The sequence below is a fragment of the Zonotrichia albicollis genome, chromosome Z (assembly GCF_047830755.1).
Source record: "Zonotrichia albicollis isolate bZonAlb1 chromosome Z, bZonAlb1.hap1, whole genome shotgun sequence".
Lineage (NCBI taxonomy): Eukaryota > Metazoa > Chordata > Aves > Passeriformes > Passerellidae > Zonotrichia > Zonotrichia albicollis.
The window spans coordinates 27,809,566-27,831,354 of NC_133860.1; the positions used below are offsets into that span (position 1 = coordinate 27,809,566).

The window sequence follows — 21,789 nt, forward strand, 5'->3', positions numbered from 1 at the left end:
TGAGAACAAATTTACTCTTACAAATCTGAGACAACCTTGGTTTACCTTAAAAATACTATACATAGTAATTAGTTGTGTAATATAATAAAGAAGTTGTCAGCTTACTAAGTTATATTTATGTCTTAGGTTAACTCCCAAGGTAAATTGTGGATGATTCCAGGGTTACTACTTGAAATAATCCAAACCAATGAAAAAAAAAACTTCTTTAAATACTGTCTTAAATAATCATTTTCCATTTCTGGTATTGCAGTAATAATGAAATTTATTTTGGTGCAATTTATTGAAGTAATGCACAAACTGAGGTCTGGTGCTAGTAATAAAAAGTAGTTTCATTTTATAGTGGCAGAAATGAAACTATTTAGACTCTTTTCCTTGGAGTATATTATTTTGAATATATGCTATTTTTTCACATTGTGGAAAAATGCAAATACAGAAGGTTCTAATTTGGCCAAAAATATGAAACCAAACATGATCATGCCACCAGCTTCTGAGATGCCAGATGGAAGAAAACACACAGGTTTTTGTTTCTTGTGAAAAATGATGAAAAAAGAGAACTTTTGATGTTAATTCTTCACCTTAAAGAAAGATGACTGTCCAAAATAGTGCCATTGTAGAATGATACAACTAAGACAGAGGATTGAACCTTATAGCGACCGTTCCATCCTCCTACAGCCCTTTATCTAATTCTTCCTATTGTTCTACTTTAAAGAGATTTAGAAAGCACTTCTTTAATGACATTTAAAACTTTTATTTTCCAATAAAGAACAAAGACTATTCCTGTAATTAAATATTTATGATGTAGTCTTAGCAATGTTCCTTATATATATGCTCCTCAAATAAATTGTTTACTCCAAAATTGCATTGCTTGAGGGCTTAATGCAAGTCCTTAATTTTTGATTACGTCCTTAATTTTTTATTTGATCAAACCATTGTCTTCCTATGCTTAAATATGTTTTTAATATATTTCCAAAAACCCACATATTTAGAAAGAATATAAATTTTCAGCTGGTGTAGTGATACACAGATTTTATTAAGACCAAGGATTATTAACAGAAACGCACATGCAGATGAATTTTTATTTTAGTATGTCCCTCTTTTAAAATAACACACTGCCTTCTCTACTAACTGCTTTTCAGCATCTATTTAAAGGAATGGGAGACTAGTAATGAGGTGATGATATTTCTAATTGAGCCAGGAGAGGGAGCCCCTTAATAAGAAGATAATTCCTATGTCCATCCCTTTGCTGCTGTTCCTGAAGTTCTGATCAAGCTTAAAAGTAAGATGAAATGTTAACACTGCAGAATGAATATTTCTTTAGCTCTGTTTCAGAAGTTAACAGGGGACAATGAACAAAACTATAATTTTCTGTCACAATTTTTTTTTGAGAACAGAGGAGACTTATAGTGAAGTTTCAATGGTCTGCCTTCCCTACTCTAAAATTAGCACAAAATGACTCCCTAAAGCTTTAGTATATGTACCAGAAACTGCCTTTCTGGTACAGGGCTGTGCAATTCTAATTGTGCTGTTAATGCATCACACAAATATCTGTGACTCATCTATATGTGAAAATAAAAGGGGAGTGGAGATCCCTAATTCAGGCTGAGAAAGGACTAGGGAGAAAAATCCTAAAACATTATATAAAAAATTTCTTTATAAGTGATTTTAACAGAAAATATTGGAATTGCCATTTATATCAGCTTTGATTTATGGTGCACAAAATGGATCTTCCAACAATTTCTCCATACAATTCTCCCTGAGAGCAGTTACTCCAGCAAAATATCATGCTTTACCACTCATTTGTTTTCAATGAACATACATGTTCTCAAACAGAAAAAGTAACTTTGCCATTGTCTTTTGTAATCTGTATTTGTCATAATGCAACATTGCTGATATTGCTAACAAATCACTGAGTTTACTGAGCAAAGGGGACTACTCTGACAACATTGCCTTGATACCACAGATCTCAGCGAGTACAGTTCTTGGTAGTTCTAAGGGAGCAGGACTAAATGGCTTATCTTTTTCTCTGCCTGGGTATTTTGAAAATCCTTTACCTGTTGTGTATCAAAGCAGTTAAGCAGTTAAGCAGATACATATGGCAAAGCTGAAGTTCATTACTAATTATTTAAGTAAATGCTAGCACATTTTGCTGACTAGCGAAGGTCTTAAGAGCAGGGGTTTGAAATTTTTGCTGACCAGAGATGTCTTAAGAGCAGGGTTTACACACAGTACCTTGAGGTACAATGAACAACTCACAATTAAAATCTTTATTCAAGCTTAAATTAATAAAATGAAGCCCCAATTCCACTCAAGTCAATGGCAGACTTTCCCAGGATGCAAAAAGGATCAACGTTTCTCACACTGACTCCACCAGGAGTGTTTTTTGAACAAGGCAAAGCAATGTACCCAACAGTTTTTATGGAAAGGGTAACGTGAAGGAAATCAACCATTTGTTTCTGTGGAATTTATTGAGTTGCAAGACTTTTGATGCTGCTGGAAAACAAGTCTCTTTCTACTAATAAGAGAAGCACAAATATCAGTGAATGCTCCACAACCTAGCTGAGTGAATTAAAAATTGCTAATGGATTTTTACTATCCCCTCTCCAAAAGGGAGCTATTTTAGTACTCAGCTTCTGAGTTTTAAAGTTTGAGCTTTATTCACTTGGAAAAACAAATATAAATTCTCCTCTCTTTACCTGCACTGGTGCCTGCACCGGTTGCAAGGTCCCCACCCATCAGGCCACCTAGGGGTTTGAAATGAAATGTAAATGAGCACAATAAATTACAACACTCAAACATTCAAAATACTTTCTCTACCTTCAATCACCCTGTTGTAGTACCCATCATTTCTTTCCTCTGACTTCAACACGCAGTTGAATCAGACCCATAATTATGAAATCATGGTGTTTAATGTTACCTGTATAAGACACTTGCCTTTCAAGGACAAACAAAATACAGAGTACCCATAATTTCCTTATTTTAGTTTCATGCTTCCACAGCATGTGAAAAATTATGTTTAAAAGATATGTATAGTACTCCTTCATTTGAAAACTATCTTTAGTTGAATGCTAGTCAGAAAAGGAAAGGACTGGGAGGAAGAGGCTGAAGATTCCTGGAGAAGAATGTAACTCAGAATAAATACATATACATAGATTTTAATTTCCTCAGCCTTTCACAGACATTCACACTAACGATTTTTAAAACTTCTCTTAGCACTTGGAGACCTCAAATGGTTCTTTGAACCTGGTATACTTAAAGATCTTGATGTTGCCGGAGGCAGACAGATTGAAACAACCTAATCCCCACTTACCCTCATCAGAGATGAGCTCTCATCATCGCCAGAACAAACTACAACCCCTTGCTATGTAAAGCACTGAAGTACAGAGCACAACTAACATTAACCCATCAAGGAGCTTATGAATGAATCAATAAAAATAAATTCTTCATTTAGGATGTAGATTGATTATTTAAGTAATGAATGTACTGATTTACTTCAATTTTTTTGCATTGGCTACATTTTCTTCCCTGCTTTATGTTGTAATGAGCTCTTGCATGAATTACGTAGATAAGCTGTCTTTTTAGGAAAAAGCATGCTGTCTGCCCTTCTGTCCTTTATTGACTTTATTGACTTCACTGATTTCCTTTGTTGTTTTTTTTTTTTTTGTTTTTTTTTTTTTTGTTTTTTTTTTTGTTTTTTTGTTTTGTTTTGGTTTTGGTTTTTTTTATGGTTTTGATGAGCTTTTTGCTGGTGTTTTTTTTTTTTCTCTTGATTTTTTGACACAGCAATTTTGGACAAGCTCTTGTGACTGTTAAAAAGAGAGTTCTTTTTTCTTGGGGTACAATTTAAAGTGACCCAAGGAGCTGAGAGCAGAGCATTTGAAGGAATGGGATTGAACAGAGCCTACCTGTGTTACCTGCACTTGGAGGCCGATGTGTCACACCAGGAGACATGCTATTCCTTTGCAAAGAAGGATGAGCCAGTGGTAACAGGTTGGGGTTTCCCAGTGAGCTGACTGGGTTACTGTATACCAAACTGTTGTGGCTGGACACTGGGATAGAAACTGGCATCTCAAAGTTTGGTGGTGGAACAGCCTGTACAAACAAAAATGGAAAACAAATAAGAGAATAATACAAAACTGAAACAGCCTTTAAGTGCAGTTGCTCTATATTTAGTTCAAATATTTTGTACTTGGTGATTAAAATATTTGTCCTTACCCCCTTCCTCTAAGACTCAAGAGAAGAGTATCAAAACAATTACCAAGTCTTTTAAATATGATTTTTCAAGCAATGATTCCATCTTCCTTTAAAGAAGTTTGCACATTTATTTCATAAGAGGTGGAAAGAATTTTTTCTTTTTTTCTACTTTTTTTTGTTCTTCAAAACAAACCTCTGTCTCATGCAGCGTGATTTTCTATTTCTTTCATTCTTTGAAGTCCTAATTGTTCACTTGCCACCTTAATCTAGTGTCATAGATTACTGCAAGATCAAAGTTTCATGACAATGGTGACTTCATTACATGGAAAAAAATTGGAAGGGATAGAATATAAAAGGCAAGGCTCTAATTTCAGCTTGTGTTTCTTTAGCAACCAGAATGATCCCAAATCCCAAGTCACATAAAAGACACCAATACAGTAAATAATTTTTAAAATGAGTTTCTATCTTAGCTTGAAAGGGCTTAAAAAAATTAAGTTCTCTGCAGGGACAGCTAGCAATTAGAAGAAATTTGGGTACACACTAGTCTTTGTGGGCTATTTTTTGGGGGATGGCGGTGGTGTTTAGTGATGCCTTTTCATTATCCTATTTTCCTACCTAATGGCAAGACCTTCTGCTGAGCTACTTCCCTTTGCAAGAATGCTTTAAAAAACAAAAAGGCAAATAATGTACCACATTAACAGAGGTGTGGTACAACAGAGGTTGTGAGGAGATGCATATCTCATTATGCTTCTAGGAAGCTCAATTCAGGTTTCCTTGGCTAGTTGTGAGTTTGTTGGTTGGGGTTCCTTGGGTAGCAGTTGCTTGAATTTCTATAAAAGTTACAACTACATTAGAAATCTGCATTTAATTTATTTGCTTTAAAAATTATTTTCTTGCCTTTTTGATCAGAAAAACTTTTTCAGAATTACCTGACAGCATTTTAAATATTCAATATGTGAATACAGGCCAAGTACCCCTCAATTTGCAAGATTTCTAACATTTACAATCTTATATACTTCAAAAAAGAGCTTAAACACATAAATTTTTTTTTGAAGTAGACATATTCCAAGGGAGGAAATTAAAGGTTTTAATTTTATTGTTGGCAGCTGATAGTACTGGTATATCTTCAAGGACCTAGGAGGAGAGCGGGACATATCAACTGCTTATCGGTCAACTGAGGCACCCTGACCTTGTGTCACCCATGTCTCTATGCCCTCTGTATTACAGCACTATCCATCAAATTACAGTTATCTCTTAGGGCTGGTTTTTTTTTTTTTTTTTTCTTTCTTGGTCCTCTCTAGGGGCAGAGAAAATGTTAGTCTAAATATAGAGGAATTATTTTGCCTAAGCACAAAGAGCAAGATTTTCAGGGTATCATGTTAAGTATACTCTATACAAATGCCTTTGAACTATTTTGAAGAGTTAATTTAGCTCTGATACCCTCTCCTTTTTTTGAGAGATGACCATAGCAACAGTGGTTGAGTAGATGAACCTGCTGGCATTGCTCCCCATCCTGGGGGGACATGGGAATTTCCTTCCTTTTGCTGAGAAGATGAAATGCACTCCCATGGCTGTATTTTTCATACAGCTGATTGATTTACGTAGAGGTAGGAAAGGAAGGCGAGGTGTTTTGGGAATCCACATGTTCCACATCTAATCTACAGATTTAAGAATCTACATGTAATCTGCACCCTTATGACTCAGGTCTAAGCTCTTTGGAAATAGAGTCACATAGCATAATCTGAAACATTTGATCAGCTTGAAGATATGTTTTGAAGCAAGTAATTCTTTTTATTGGCCACAGAAGGACCCAAAACATTCCTAAATCCCATGTTAGTCAGAAGCACATGACTGTTTGTAGAATTCGAAGTCATTGTTTGAGCTCTCCATGTTTAAGTCCCAATTACAGCCTGATGTGAGACATGAATAAGCCAACATGAAGTTTCTGATTATTGCAACATACATGGCTGCAATGGAGTTCTCTCTACCTGGTGGCTTTGAGCCTGTGGACCTGCCTGCTTGAGTATCAGTCCATGTTGCATTGACTGTCATCATCAAGAGAACACTGCATAAAGTTTTTGTCACCCTTTGTCACAAGACCTATGAAGTCTACTTCTGAGTCTGGGTAGAGAGTATCATTGCCTCTATTTTCCTAATATCTTTTCCTAATCTAAATTTCTGTTATCTAAACTTAAACACCTGTACAAATGCAAAACAGAAGGTCTTGCCAGAATTCTAAAAGTTTGTTTCTTTTAACTACTATGTTCTTCCTTCCTTCCTTCCTTCCTTCCTTCCTTCCTTCCTTCCTTCCTTCCTTCCTTCCTTCCTTCCTTCCTTCCTTCCTTCCTTCCTTCCTTCCATCCATCCATCCATCCATCCATCCATCCATACCAAACTGTTCAAGATTCTTCTTTTTCTACATTTGTACAAAAGAGCTCCAATCTTGGTAGCTCTTCAGGTGTCAGTCTCCCTAGTCAAGTGAAACTATTACTTAGCTTTCATTTTGCCATTTAAAAAGTATTTTTTAAAGTAGTTGAATTATTTAATTTCCTTATGAATAGTCTAATTTTTGTCATTTTACCAACTATTAGGATCAACTTACATCTGGTTACAGAGCACTTCATAGGCAATTTTATAAGGGCAAAGTTAGTTTACTCTCTGTTTTTCAGCACAATATACTATATCTGAAATACAGTAGTTTTTATTTCTTCACCACAGTCAAAAGTTAGAGAAGTTTGACTGGATAAACATCAGTATTAAATACTACATCTCTAGGTACAGTTCTGTAGATCTCTGTCTAACTTTATTAGTGTTACAAATTCTTCACAAAGAACTGCAATGTCCTGCAGATTCCCCATGGTTCATATTGATTCCATTTCAGCCTGATGGACCTTAAAGTTTCTGATGAACTTTTGTAATATATATATATATATTAATAGGAGCTAGGGAGGAACTGAGGCCATCTGAGGCCACAGAACAATTCATGTCCATACCATTAAGCTTTCTCACCTTCAAAAAATCTATGACTACATGTAGACCGACAACTGAGAATTGTACCTGGCCTGGACTAACAACCAAATGAAATGAAGAAATTGTCTGGGAGAATGTTATTTGGCATCAAAAGGTACCAAAAGCCCGATGGGGACTGTTCAAAAAATTCACCTCAGAGATAAGCACACTTCATGCTGCTTTAGTATGTTTTCTGCTTTTTTTGCTAATTCTAATATAGATAAAGTCAACACTGTCATGTGTATAAAGTTTACCACATTTTGCCTAATTTTCCCCCTTCCTTTGTCTTTTCTCCTTTGGACACCACTGCCAAAGAGGGCAGATGGCTCACCAGGGACGATACTGCCAGTGTACAGCACACAGTGTTGGATGCTCACTCCACATGCTATGATACATGTTGCCAAACAAAGTGCTGGACACTTAACCTCCTTGGAACTTAATAGGCCAAACATTCTGTGTTGAGTATTGGTTTTATCTCCCCGTGTTCAATGAGGCCTTCATTTATTTAGAGACAGAGATGCTTATAGCTTCCTTCTAGTGGGCTATTTCTGTCTCCTCTGCTTTCATCATTCTTACGAATTTACAAATATGTGTCTAATTTTTATCAGATGGTTTAGAACAATATGAATACTTATCCTCAGAAAATTATCTGAGGAAACATTATTGGGCTTAGCTGTTAGGAACAAAAGCCAATGTTGTTTTTATTTGGCAGCAACATTTTTATGTTCCAAAACCAGGCAGAGGCAATGCATTTTTTTATATATTCTGTAAGTAGTGATTTAGAGACTTCGTGACTTTATTATTAATTTTGCTTTGTTCTCCCCAATTTTCTTGGCTACCTTTGATAATCACAAGTAAATGAATATATCCTCCCTGTCTTAGTTATTCTGATTTGTCCAGTTAAGGATATTACTTTATACAATACATAATATTTATATATAAAACCAGATAATTACAAATTTACATTAAGTATAAGTTGTGATCTTGATCTTGCCCATTGCATCTCAGCATATGCCAAGAGAAGGAGTTTCTGTTGCATTATCAGAGAATATGTACTGTTTCTTCCTATTGTGGTAAGCAGCTTGGATGGATGACAGAGGCCCTGAGATCAGCTTGTGATGTAGTCAGAGGATGACTACTCTGTCTTACATGAAAAAATGCTAACATTTTGCTGTTCTATATTTCTGAAGTGTCTCTGAAGTAATTGCACAAGAAGATTAATACACTGCACCTCATCACCTCCTGAAAGGTGGGAATCACCAATTAATTCCTGAAGTAGGACTATATTTGACGTCAAAAAGTTATATTAAATGAAAGCAATTGGAGTGAAATTCCATTGATTTTGGGAAAACAAAACTGATGTACCATGCTCAGATTAACTGTCTGGTTTCTAAATCTTATACATTTCCTCACTTTACAGAAAAGACAATTTTCCAAATGCTTATGGAGGTAAAGAAAGAGATAGAACTCACTACTATGGGAATGAAGTTTTTTTCCTAGGTTTTTTTTAATGTCTTAAGATTTCAGATGATTATAACCTGTTATATGACCTGTTTTGTTAGGAAAGAAAAGAAACAAGTAGCATGAGATTAACAGATGTTCTGAAGGATCATTCCAAATATATTTTTAAGGCAGAAAAGTAGCTTCATGAAAATTCTGTCAGTTTGATTTGAAAAAGCCAAGTCATCCTTGAAAGAGAAACAGCATGAAAGAGTGACAATTGGTGAGATTTTGACGTGAAAAAGGGTTAAGCAGTTTGGCTTATAACAGTCTACCTAAATACTGCAGTCATCACTTGTCAAGCTGAGTTGTATCCTGAGAAACCAAATTAATAGTGACAGCTTTAGAGCTTTTTTGTTCTGAGAAAAATAGCTTTGCAAAGGAAGCAAATAAAAAGGGAGGTAAAAAAAAATGGGATAGTTCTGTATTCCTCCCTGAGATTCTACATACATGTTGGGTACCCTTCATCTTTCATTTTATATATTACTTTATCAAATTTGGTGCTTTTCTAGTCTCTGGGAAAGTATTATTTAGTGTTCTTATATTTTTCCAAAATAGTTTTGCCTGATGTAAGAACTTCTTCAAATTTTAATTACCGTGAGTGAAAAATCCTTCTGCTGAGACTTAATAGAAAGAGAAACAGAAACACTTAAGAGTGCTTGAGACAGAATCTGAGCCTCCTTAAGAAGTATCCTCATCTTAGTTATCAGATTTTGTACGTGCAATTGACTAACAGTACACAAGACACTGTGCATTCTGGGTATCCAGACAACATTTCTGGTAGGTAACCATGATACCTTTGTATGGGAATGACAAATGAACACATACAAATTATCTCTTTTTCTTGTCTTTTCGAAATAAGAAGTTATCTATGCAAATTCAAATGCTTCTTTAGGTCTATGCAAATATTTGGTTTCCTACTTTGCTTTCCACAGACATTAGGAATACCAATCAAATATAACTTCCAAACTTCCATATTTGTCATCTTTAAAAATGTAATATTAAACATAATGACAAATAATTCATCCTTTGTATGTCTCGTGCAAAACAAATAGGACATGCAGAGTTATTTCTCTTAGATATCTGGCAAGGCATATGACTGATTGTTAGAAATTTTGACTCGGTTAAATAAAAATTTAGCTCATGCTAAAGCATTAAAATAATGCTGATGAGGTCAAAGCAAATTCTCTGATAAAGCTATAAAATCACTCCAACTCACAAACAAGTCTGAGACCTGCCATGAGGCTCTCATGCACTCTGTTTCTCTGCAGCGAGCAAGAAGCTGTAACCCTTCAGTGCTGCAACTGAATTTAGCAGAAACAATGAAGAATTGAAGTTACACAAACTAAACACACTAATTACTATATATAAAGCAATTTCAGTTTTACAGTGTTTTTTCTATATTGCCACAGAAAGTATTCTGTCAATTTGTTAGCCTGTCCACAGAGAAAAATTTCCACTGTTATTTTTTAAGTATAATTTTGGCAAGTGGTGTAGTAAAACACTTCTATAAATTAAGTGACTATAGTTCATATGTATATATTTCACTTCCTTCTGTAGGTTTCACCCATAATAGGCTTCATCTGTGTGTCAGAGTTAGAGACTTGAAAGAAAAATATGCCGTGTGAAATTTTCTCACCACAGTGCTTAGTTATATATTTGGCTATTAAAGCCTCTTTCTAGCTGAATTTATTTCCTTAAGAAGCCAGAACTGAAAGGGTTATGATTTGTTACTGTGTCAGTTATCAGCAGACAGCCATCTAACCTTTGGTACTTACAGGTATTTTATGGCTCTTGATCATATTATCAAATTCTTCATTAATTTTTTTGTATTTTTCTTCAGTGCGTGGGGTGAGAGCATAAGAGGAGTCAGGATCAGGGCTTTCACAAGCTTTGTTTTCTTTCTTGTGCAATGCCTGCCAGATTCAGAGAAATATCAGAAAGTAAAAAAAATGAAAAGTAGCTCAGAGTACTTACACATAATCTTTGCCTGCTGATCATTAGATCAATATCTTCATTAAGTTTTCTGTACTTGTCCTCGGACTCAGGGCTGTGACCTACTGAATCATCTGCATCAGGGTCTGGACTGTCACAGCCATTAAGTCCTTTCTTTCTTAATGTCTGAAATACATAATTTGGGAAGTTCAATCCTTGACATGGGCTGCAAGAAAGACTCAGCAGTGTTAAAGAAACACAAACTGCTCATCATAGAAAAATGTTAAATTATGCTTTAAGGAAAGAAAATAACTAATGATCCACCACACTGATGTGTGGTTTCCAGTAATGAGTGAGGACCATACAAGACCTCATTCTTCTGAAGCTGGTACAAATCAATAAAGAATTAATCTGGTAATTAACAAAAAGTTAGTGCCTATGCTAGTATGTCCCCTGCCTCATGATTCCCATATCCCACAGCATTAAGGGTTTAAACTAAACACAGAATGCAATTTATTTTAACATAAACCAAACTTAATATATTTATTTATAGTTCACTATGGAATACACTGATGTTCCTATTTTCTTTTAGGGAAGATGCAGGAGAAGCAAATGGAAAAAGAAACGAACCTGCAACAAATTTAGGAATCCATTTCTTCACAGAGGAAGAATAACTACCCAAATAGAATTCAAGGACTTTAGCAATGTTGTTCCTAAGTCTATGCTTGTGATAAGACAAGAGGGAGGACAGAGTTGATGATAGGGTTATGAAATAACAATTAAGAGCTTCTAGTGATGTTTACTTTTTATTGACTACACTTAAAGTGCTAAAAATGCACAGGGCTAGAGCTTAATGCACAGGAAAAAGCACTGCTAAAACAGATGCTTAGTGAAAAGTCAAAATGAAAGAATTTCAGGTTTAGCTACTCAAATACACGCAACCATGTTTATCATCACTAAGACAGGAGAGTTGAAAAATCTTAAAACCAGGACTGAATCAGTAGCTTGCAATTCAGAACAGTTGTCTGGCTTCAAAAAGGCTTTAACTGATCTACCTTTACAGAGCCCCAAAGAACAGCCATAGGCTATATTAAGATAAAAGAATATGAGAAGAAAGTCTGGACTCCTCAAGTACAAGTAGTAGTACATAAAGCAAATATATTCACAATTTCTCATATTTAGCTCCAAGAATGAGTCACTCAAAAACTCTTAAAAGTCTACTTGGCTGTCTAGAAACTTTTTAAGTTAGCTTGCAGTCCATGCTGTGTTGAAACCTGGCTAAGCAATCTCAATTACAATGAAAATATCACATATTTTGTCTGTTAGTAAGTGGCTAATGTGCACAGTCTGTCAGAGTGGGATACTCCGGTACCTTTTTGCCTTCTCAGAATGGTTGTGTATCAGCTTTTTGTTCCTTCAGGAATTGTACATTTCATAATTAATTTTTTATGACGATGATCAGCTTACTACTGTTACTACCCGTAAATATTATAATGTCATGCCATGTTAGTGTTCTCATACTAATGAAAAACCCCTGAACCTTCCATTTTCATTCACTAAGCAAAGTGATGGTGATCTGTTCTATGAGATCTGAGCCTTCTAATCTCCTCTTGCAGACCTCTGAAACAGATTTGGGCATTTAGGAAAGGCTGGCCCAATGTAGATCTTTCTTTTCAAACTTCATATCTATAAAGACTTCAAGTCAAATTCATGAGCTACTTCCTTAACACCAATAAAATTATAATCCATTTGAATAAAAACTTGAGATGCTAAAACAAGCTGAATAATTCCCTACACCTTTTTCCACTCTCCTTGCTCTTTTATCTTTTAAATGTTAAATGTTCAGTTAGCAGAACAGACATAATACGACATGATATGTACTGCTAGCAGCTTGAAACAACCCAATTAGCAAGAGGGTTTTGCAACTGCTGCTGTTTAATAGATTTAATAGACACAACAAGATATAGTATAAGCAAAATGTCTCATTGCAATCTCAACTAACATTCTTCTCTTCACATAAGCATTAAACAGTTGTCCTCTGAATACATAAAACATTCTGTTTCAAACTTAGATCAAGCTGTCCAGACATGAAACCAAGATCAGCATACTTGGGACCATTTCCAGAGCTCATATGATACACTGATGGAGTCCTGCTGATTCCTACGGAGTCTCTGAGGACAGATGTGGATGTGAGCTGGACTAAATTACTTCCTCAACTTCAGGCTTTGAGATAACAGACAAAAAGAAATATGAAAAGAGAAGAACCACAGGAATGCTTTGTAGCCTTTTGAATCTTTCCCACTCCCATCATTCACAAATCCTGCTGAATTCACAAGACTGTGTCTGGAGAAGCAGATGCATCTTGCCCCCAGCATGCTCATAATGCCTTAAAGTTCTGCAAATGATTAGCACTCAGTTGCTATGGTGGTTTGTGGAGGTTCGAGGATGCACTGCACCTTTCAGACGCTCAGAAGAGGAAAGGCAATGGCAGCCAACATAGGTTTTGCAACAGTCTCCAAACAGACTGGATTCCCTCCCATTGTAGAAGTATTTTTATAGATATTTATTTTTACATTATTTTCATACCTTTAGAAAGCAGGATGCTTGCCAAGTAGGCAGAGAAAAAGCAATCTCTATTTTCACTAGAAAAGCCAAGTTGAAAAGTAATAAATTGTGTCAATATTCTACCCAAAATTAACTTTAGCCCTAAAGAGAAGAGGCAAACCTTTCCCTTGCAAAAAAAATCAGTCTTGTGCTTTTGGCTGGTACCTTGGCTGATGGTGCAAATCAAGCTCAGTAATGCAGACCACTTGCTCTCTTCCCATCACACCTCAAAAAAATTCAAATCAAATCAAACAAATACAGACACAAACCCTTAACCCCCATCTAGAAAACACTACAGAAATCCCAAACAAAAACAAGGAAGTATTTAAATGAGTTGGGTTAAGGCTAGGCAACAGGAATTTCCACATATTATTTCCACTAAGAGGCACGGCTTCTAGCTTTGCGAGTGCTGGAACTAATGCCGAGTTCCCCGTGAATTTGATTTTGGGGTAAAGTGCAATATGCAGAAAAGATCTCCTGTGGAAGGGTCTCTGGGGATTTCTCTTCTCAGTACCCATCCTTCTGCTGACCCTTTGCTGCTTCTGTTTGTCACAACTCAGGTTGAAATGCTGCCGTCAGCTGGGAGTCTTTCTGGGAGTAATTTCTGGTTCTCTTTTCGTGCACAAGAACATACCATTTTCCTGAAACTTGTTGGAATTTCACTGTCTTGGAGACCCCCTCCCTTTGTACTAGATTTGCTTGGCAATGAAAAATAAATGAACTTGTAAGGGAAAAGACAGAAGAACAGACTGGTAGATTACACAGGGTCAGGAACACACAAGTTCACATCAAAGTCTTCCTCTGGAGAGGACAGCAGGCTGGAAGTGACGTGCTTAAACTCTGCACTGAGGTAACGAGTTGTACCAAGGACAGAAATAATGACTCTGAACATATCAGGATTATCTCTGCCTCCTCAACATGCAGACTAGTTTTCCCTATCTTATTACTTTGTTCATTATTTTACTTTCCTCCATGTCATTAACTACCACATTAAACTTCTCTTTTTTTTTCCCTTCATTTTTTCCGTTATTGGTGTGCTTCAACACAAGTTTGTACAGTACAGGTAAAAGTGATGCTGACCAGTGTCAAACTGATTAACCCTTTTTTACAAGCTCTCTGGACTTTGTGTAAATATTTCCTCCTCTCCTCTATTTAGTGTCACCTCTTGAAAGAAGAAGCTGGTTCTGGAGTCTTTGACAGTCTTACAGTCATTTTGAAATGATTTTTCTTATCATTGACTTGTCATAGACTCTTACAAACCCTAGAACAGACCTATCATATCCTCCCGGAGATCAGCTAGCTTCCAAAGATTTCATGACTATTCTGGGAATTTATAAAAGGATAAAATAACACAAATGTATAGTGCATTGCATTCCAGAGAACCCTAAGGCAAATTTCAGTTATTTTTAAAAGAAAATAAGCTATTTTTCAACTACCAAAGCTCCACTTCTTTCAAGTAATTAATCAAGTAATTATATTGGACCCCAATAACCTGAAATTAGCCAAGGCATATGAAAAACAAAATGGTCAAAGGAAAACAACCTTTGGCTGAAACGTGCTATGCCAGCAATTAGCCTAAATCCTGCTCTGTGAATCTCAGAGGAGAAGTGCTAATATGTGACCTGCTGACTGCTGCAAAACTGAGTATAAACAACTGTTTGATTTCATTTCATGCAAAACTTATCATCATTATGGAAGCTCAAAAGAAAATGTGGCAGTAATATCCACGTCTGATTTTATCAAGACAATGAAAATCACTGTAATTTTGAAGACTTTTGAGGAGCAAAAGCCTTTAATTTTCCTAATCTAGTCTCTGTTTCGGCAGTTTTATCCTCCAGATTTCTTTTTGGTCTTTTTTAGCATCTCTTTAACAGAATGAGTAGAGAGGGTTAGAAATTATTTTATTTTTTTCCATCTTGTAATTTACTTTGTTCATCTTTCCTTTTAATTGGTTTATCTGCTATGGAACTGTAGCAGCAGCTCTCTGACCACAGAGAGAAACACAACTTTCCCAAGTACTGTTTTGGGAAAAGTCTGTGAGAAGAGCAGAGAAAAGAATGAGAAACAATTCTTAACTTACTACACCTATTAATGTAAACATGTAAAATATATTGTAGAAATTTGTTTACCAAAGAATAGGTTCTTAGTTAACTAATACTAATAGTATTTAAATTAGAGGACTATTAATTCCAACTATATCATAACTATCTGAAAAAACAATAAGTTTCTTAATAAATAATAATCAACATTCTATAAATATAAATAAATAGAATCTATATAACTTATTACCAGTCCTGGCCTGTTGCAATGACATGGAACTGCTTCTCATAGCACTCCAGGGCTTGGAAATGCTCACAGTATAGGTGCCAAATTAAAGACCAGGTCAGCTGATGAGGTTCCCAAAAGACTCAAATCAGCCCAATATGTTCCTTTTTGATATCCTCTGCAACAAGGACCTAACAAGGTTAGGTTAACCACTATCTTCATTTGTGTGATGAAAAGTATGATTTCACTGGGTCTTCTTCTGCAATCAAATTTTACAGTATGGAAAAATTCAGAACTAAAAGTCTATTTCTAAAAATTCCCATATCTTTTATGTTGTCTAGAAACTACCACAATGATCTTTCACTGACAGATCCACTAGTGTCAATTAAGAGTTGCAATGTAGTAAACTGTATTTCACTGTCAGAAAAAGCCCTCCATTTTCACTAGCACTTTCTTTCCTGTATCTGGATGGAGTAAATCTTTTAGCCACCATAAATGTATTTTTCTCCGTTCTTTTTGCTGGACCCACATATTTACATGGTAAGGCAGACAACAGCCAATTTCAAAGGAATGACAGACTACATGTTCAACTGCTTTATCATTTATAGTCATTCCATGATTCCAAAGAACCCTACCAAATTTATGGAGGTCCCTCAAAAGAGCAGAGAATATTTGGACATGGGAGTGATTCATTTAAGCACCAGTTTGTTCTCTGTGCAACAGAAAAATTTAAGTTAGAAGGTGTTGTATGAAGAAAACCTCTCCCTCTCCCTCTCCCTCTCCCTCTCCCTCTCCCTCTCCCTCTCCCTCTCCCTCTCCCTCTCCCTCTCCCTCTCCCTCTCTTCTTCTCTCTTATGATGAAATTTTAGGATGACATTGCATGATACAATTTATGGTGCAATCAAGTAATGAAAGATTCTACTGAAATGAAAAACTCAGAGGAAGAGATTGGTTGCTATGGGAACTACCCATCTGAATTTCCTAACTTACATGTAACTAATGTCTCAAATTTTATGTTCATTAACACAAAGTTCTTAAATTTTTACATTTAATAATGGACATAAACCAGTATGCTGGTACTAATGTACTTTAATTGTATATTTAGGAGAATAACATAAAACATTATTATAATTATGTTATCTAACAAACTCCATGCACACAAAAATGTATAGCAGTAATACAGAAAAATTGAACATTTCTTCCCTCTTTTTCAAAGATCATAAAATGCTTTTGTGGTTTGTATGCCTTTTGAAAAAAGCTACAGAGCTTATATAAAGCTGAACTTTTATAACCCCATGCTAATATTTTTGATACTGCTTTACTGAAGTTTCAAATTAAAAAATTCCATTGTCTGGTACCATACGTATGTCTTCTTCAAAAAAATACACATAAATATGCTTTTCACAACATTACATCAAAACCTCTGCTTGGATTTGCCTTTCATTTACACATGCCAAGTGATTATTCTCATCACCTTCAAATACCTTCTCTAATCACACTTCCTGAGAAACCAAACAACCCAGTTTGGCTTGCCAGTAACACCTGCTTCTCTCTGCTTACAAATGATTGAACAGTGGATTTGACAGTACACAGTACATGTGTACTGCAAGCTCATCAGGGCATGAGATCTCTACCTGATTATAGAGTTCAGTCTATCCTCTTTCACTCACACTCTTGTTGTGTGCTAAGGTGTCTGCAATATTCTGCCATATTTTGCAAACAAAATCTGTTTTTTTTTAAAGGGCACTAGGATAGTGGGATTTTTGCTTCATTGTTACCTAGAACTCTGTTACCTAACTTGGGTATGGGGGAGCTTTGGAAGGCAGTGCACCTGGTGCAGCCCCAGAGCCCCCAGGACTTGTCTCTGCCAATCTTGCAGCCTGGAGCAGACTGGTCAGCACCACCACATCTCCTGCTGCCTCTTTGCATGCCTTTCATCTGTCTCAGAGAACACACATTGTAGCACATTGCTGTGCCTAAATCTCCCTTCTGGAGAGATGATGAGGCTGGAGATGGGAAGATTCCAGATGTTTGCATGCTTTCTAGAAGAGAGAATGCAAAATCTCTTTCTTTAATGATCAATCTTGCCAACTTGCTGGGGCGTTTCTGTTAAGCATTGACTTAAATTACACTGGACAATGGCTTTTTAAGTATTAAGAGCATGCATCAGATTCAGAGATCTCACAGCAGCTAAACTAAACCACACATATTTTTGTGATTTTCTCTGAAAGAAACAATCACAAGGACTCCAGCATTAAAGCTTTATATTAAAATTTCTGCAAATACATGCTGAAGAACTTGGTCTGTTCAGCTGGTGAAGAGGAGACTAAGGTGAGAAGTTGCAGTCTACAACTTGCTCATGAGGGGAAGAGGAGGGACAGTCACTGATCTCTGTGGTGCCCAGTGGCAGGACTCAAGTAACTGGCCTGAAGGGGTGTCATGGGAGGCTTAGTTTAGATATTAGGTAAAGATTCTTCACACAGAGGGTGTCTGGGCATGGGAAGAGACTCCTCAGACAAGTAGTCACAGTGCCAAGCTGTGAATTCAAGAAGTGAATGCTGTCAGAATTCAAGAAGTGTTTGAACAATATTCTTGGGCACATGTGATTCTTCAAGAATCACGTGATTCTTGGTCTGTGATGTGCAAGAGCCAGCAGCTGGACTTGATGACCCTTGTGAATCCTTTCCATTTCAGCTTATTCTGTGATTCTGTGTAAATTTATACCTCCCTATATTCATAATTATTTCTTGGGACATGCAAAACACTTCTGTTCATCACTTGTATACTGTTTTTAAATGAAGAATTTAGATCTGAATAGTTCCCGATGTTCTAATTAAGGATATTTTCTCATCCTTTGGGCTTATTCCCATCCATCATCGTGTTTCAAAAGGTCTGAAAACCCACATATCCCCCTGGGCAGCTGACATAAGATTCCTACACCAGCCCTAAATGCAGGGGATCACATTCCCTGGGCTCTGAAAGAGGAGAAGGCAGCAGCACCTGCTGATGCCAGCCACCCAGGAATCTATGGGGGGAGAGGAGCATCAAGTGACTGATGGTGCTGGCTGGCATGATGTGGCTGCAGCCAGCAGGGAGCGGGTCCCCAGCAATGTCACGCATCCCCGCCATCTGCACCTGTCAGCGCCAGCACCTGCTGCCCCATGGCCATAGATGGCTGTTCATAGGGCCACGGCACTGACTGGCTCCACTGCTCCTGGCTGCTTGGTTTTTTTTTCTTTTCTTCCCTCATGCTACTGTCGCAAATCTCAGTTCTCATGTGATCACAGCTACAAGAGCTGCACAGCACCTTGCAGATATATACATATAAATTCATGTATGTATATCTTTATCTATACATATATATATACATATATGCATACATATATAGCATATATATCTAAATCACATCTCATCACCTTTTATTCAAATCTAGATGGATTTTTAAAAAGTGTCCACACTTGCATGACCACCTTCCATTTGCTATGATGCAGTATAATACTACCTTAATATTGTTGGTGCGCTGCATTAGGGGAGTTGAAAAAAGAGATGCTTCTTCAGACAAGACTAGCATTTTCCAAATAATGAATTCACATGTGAGATTAATTGGAGAGGTTAAGATTGTGACATAAATGTAGGCTGAGCTAGATGTGATTACAGATTCTGATGAAATCCTCTCTACAAGTATTTGAGGTTTAAAAAGAAAAAATACTGGCTTTGAATGAACAGAATTCCTCATAAATGTTAATAAAAAATTACTGTAAAACACACATTTACACGCAAATACTGTATTCAAATACAGTTGGAACTTCTGTGCAGATATTTTTTCAAATTGTATTTGAAAAGAAACTAAAATTCTGTTCTGTTGTATTAAAACACCCTGTTGTATTTAAACACCTAAACCAGTCCAGAGACTAGCTTTTAGTGTGCTATGCATAAAATTAGCAGATCATCTAACTTAGATCAGAGATATTCTCAGGATGCTTTTGTTTTAGTGATGGAATAGTTATTTGTGCCTTTTAAGTACCCCAACGATTCTAACTCCTTACTGAGGGCTCAAAGGCCCAGGCACTACTATTGAGTTATGGAAACATGGAAGATGTAGATAAAGGTAAAAATCATGAGGTTACTCTCCTGTATTTCCCACCATTCTTTCTACTTGCTGTCCTTCTACGGATGTGTGCTTTTTGCAGGATGAAGGCTAGCACCACAGCCTAGTAGCAAATATCCCATTTTTCATCCCCTATCTTCTAACGGAAAACAGACTCCCACTATTTTTTGAGACAGACTGCAGAACAACTAAGTTCGTGAAGACAAAGCTTCTATATTTTGGCAACTTCGACTAATTCACCGGCAGGAGCACCACCATTCCACAGCCAGACCTGGAAGCCAAGGGGTGCAAAGATAACCTAATGCCAGAATAGTTGCATTTCTGACTTACTTTTCCCCCTTGACTACAGCAAAATATCAGTCCACTATATGACTCCCTGATTTTTCAAACCCGTAGAAATGTATGAAGTTTTTAAATGCCCAGGTTTTCCCTAAGCTTTATTGCGCATTCTTGAAAGAGAACAAGATACTGGTGACAGATAATATATTTGATTCGTATGTGTCTAACTTTTGCTGTTAGACACATAAAGTGTCTAACACTATGGTTGAAAACATAAACTTTACAGTAGTCCAGAACAATAATCATTTTCTTTAGGGAATATGAAGCTCCTTAAAAATAAACACTGTAATCATACACAGGTTGTTATTTCACTTATTCTTTTTATGTTCGTCTGTCTATAATGCTCCTCTGGCTCCAGCCTTTCTATAAGGAGCACCATCTTCAACATTTTCATTAGTGTCTAATTTAGTCAGACATACACACAAATACAAGGCTGAAGTCAGATCTCACTTACACTAGTGTAAATTTGTAGGTGGATTTTGAACAGCTGTAAAGATACCAGTCAAGATATTCTAGATGTACAGTAGTGTTACCAAGTCTGTTACATCATTGTTGTTAGTTCTTGAAATATAGAATATTTGAAATATGCAGGGCTTAATATAAATAACTGCAGAAAAAAAAACCTATTTTAAGGTAGCTGGTGTTTTTCCATTATATAACTGGGAACCTTTAATACTGAATGCCATATTCAAAATACTTTAAAAGTGAAATACAGACCTTAAGAAATGTGACATACAGAAGAACACATAGCTTTACAGATTCTTTTGTTCATACCTCTTATGAGAAACAACGACAGCTGATAGCAATTATTCTTCGCATATAGTTTGAGCACTATTTATGTTTTAAAAGATCCATGAGATTCTGAAATTACAGCTTTAAGAGCTGCTTCATACATTCTTAAAATGCAACCTTCCTGGGAAAAATACATTGCCAACCTGTGTAGCTTTGCTAGTCACTGAAGTTTTCAGGAGCAGAAATTATGTATTCCTCAGACAAATAACAGTGTAGCATATTATATAAGTTTGGATGCAATTTTTCCTAGACTATAAGACAAATACCTTTGCCCTCAATCATGGGGCCAGGGAACCTCTGATGACCACAAAATTTTGCTTTTCTATTTCACCTGAAAGAGAGCGCTTCCAGCAGCACTGAACTCTGCACTACCAACTCAGCAGTGAAAATGCAACCCAGTGAGAAAAGAACATCCCCTCCTTCAGCACCTTGGCCTTCTTTGGAGTCTCTCATAAAAATCTTGAATGAATCAATGTTCTGAACAGGTTTGTTATTCCTCTCAGAAACGGAACATTTATTTTACAGTAGATCAAATGATAGGGTATTACAAAAGAAAAAAGTACCAGTATGACAACGAGCAAATGTTCCTTCTATAGGAAACAGAACATTTCCTTTTTTTTCATAGTACTACAATTGTTTATCCATTGGTAAAAATGCCCAAAGCAATATATTTTTCAAAAATGGTGAATTACAATAGAGGCTTGATACCTGAAACTCCAGCCTCCTGTTTCTCTGCCACATGGAGGCCTTAAAGAGCACAAAGCAACAACCATCAACTGAATGTTCTACTGAGAGAGCTGTCACCAAGGAGAGATGAAAGTAAGTTCAGAGAAAGCAAGATACAGTATTTGACAATCCAAACTGGCCCATGATTTTAACTATGGAAACAGATAACTCAAATGATGCAGAATTTCATACTTAAGATGGCTTTTTTTCCCATGTATGTAAGTTCTGTTATTTACCAGAAACATCAGTGTAAATTGTATCTATTTTTAAACAGTTGCTAAAATCTCTAGACTATGTATTTGTCAGTTTACCAAAGTGTC

At 36.4% G+C, this 21,789-nt stretch overlaps 1 protein-coding gene across 12 annotated transcripts in view; it reads right to left on the minus strand.

Annotated features, from left to right (window-relative positions):
• The window catches only part of MEF2C (myocyte enhancer factor 2C), a 134,787-nt gene that overhangs the window by 25,973 nt on the left and 87,025 nt on the right, over positions 1-21,789 (minus strand). For 8 of the 12 annotated variants that reach the window (XM_074532557.1, XM_074532555.1, XM_074532553.1 and 5 more), the window contains 3 exons: positions 10,678-10,821; positions 3,903-4,089; positions 2,694-2,741 (listed from right to left, as the gene is read on the minus strand). In XM_074532557.1, the coding sequence (XP_074388658.1) occupies positions 2,694-2,741; positions 3,903-4,089; positions 10,678-10,821 (379 nt within the window). Of the gene's footprint in view, positions 1-2,693; positions 2,742-3,902; positions 4,090-10,478; positions 10,617-10,677; positions 10,822-21,789 lie in introns of all 12 variants that reach the window. The other 4 variants (XM_074532558.1, XM_074532556.1, XM_074532559.1 and 1 more) reach the window with 3 other exon arrangements.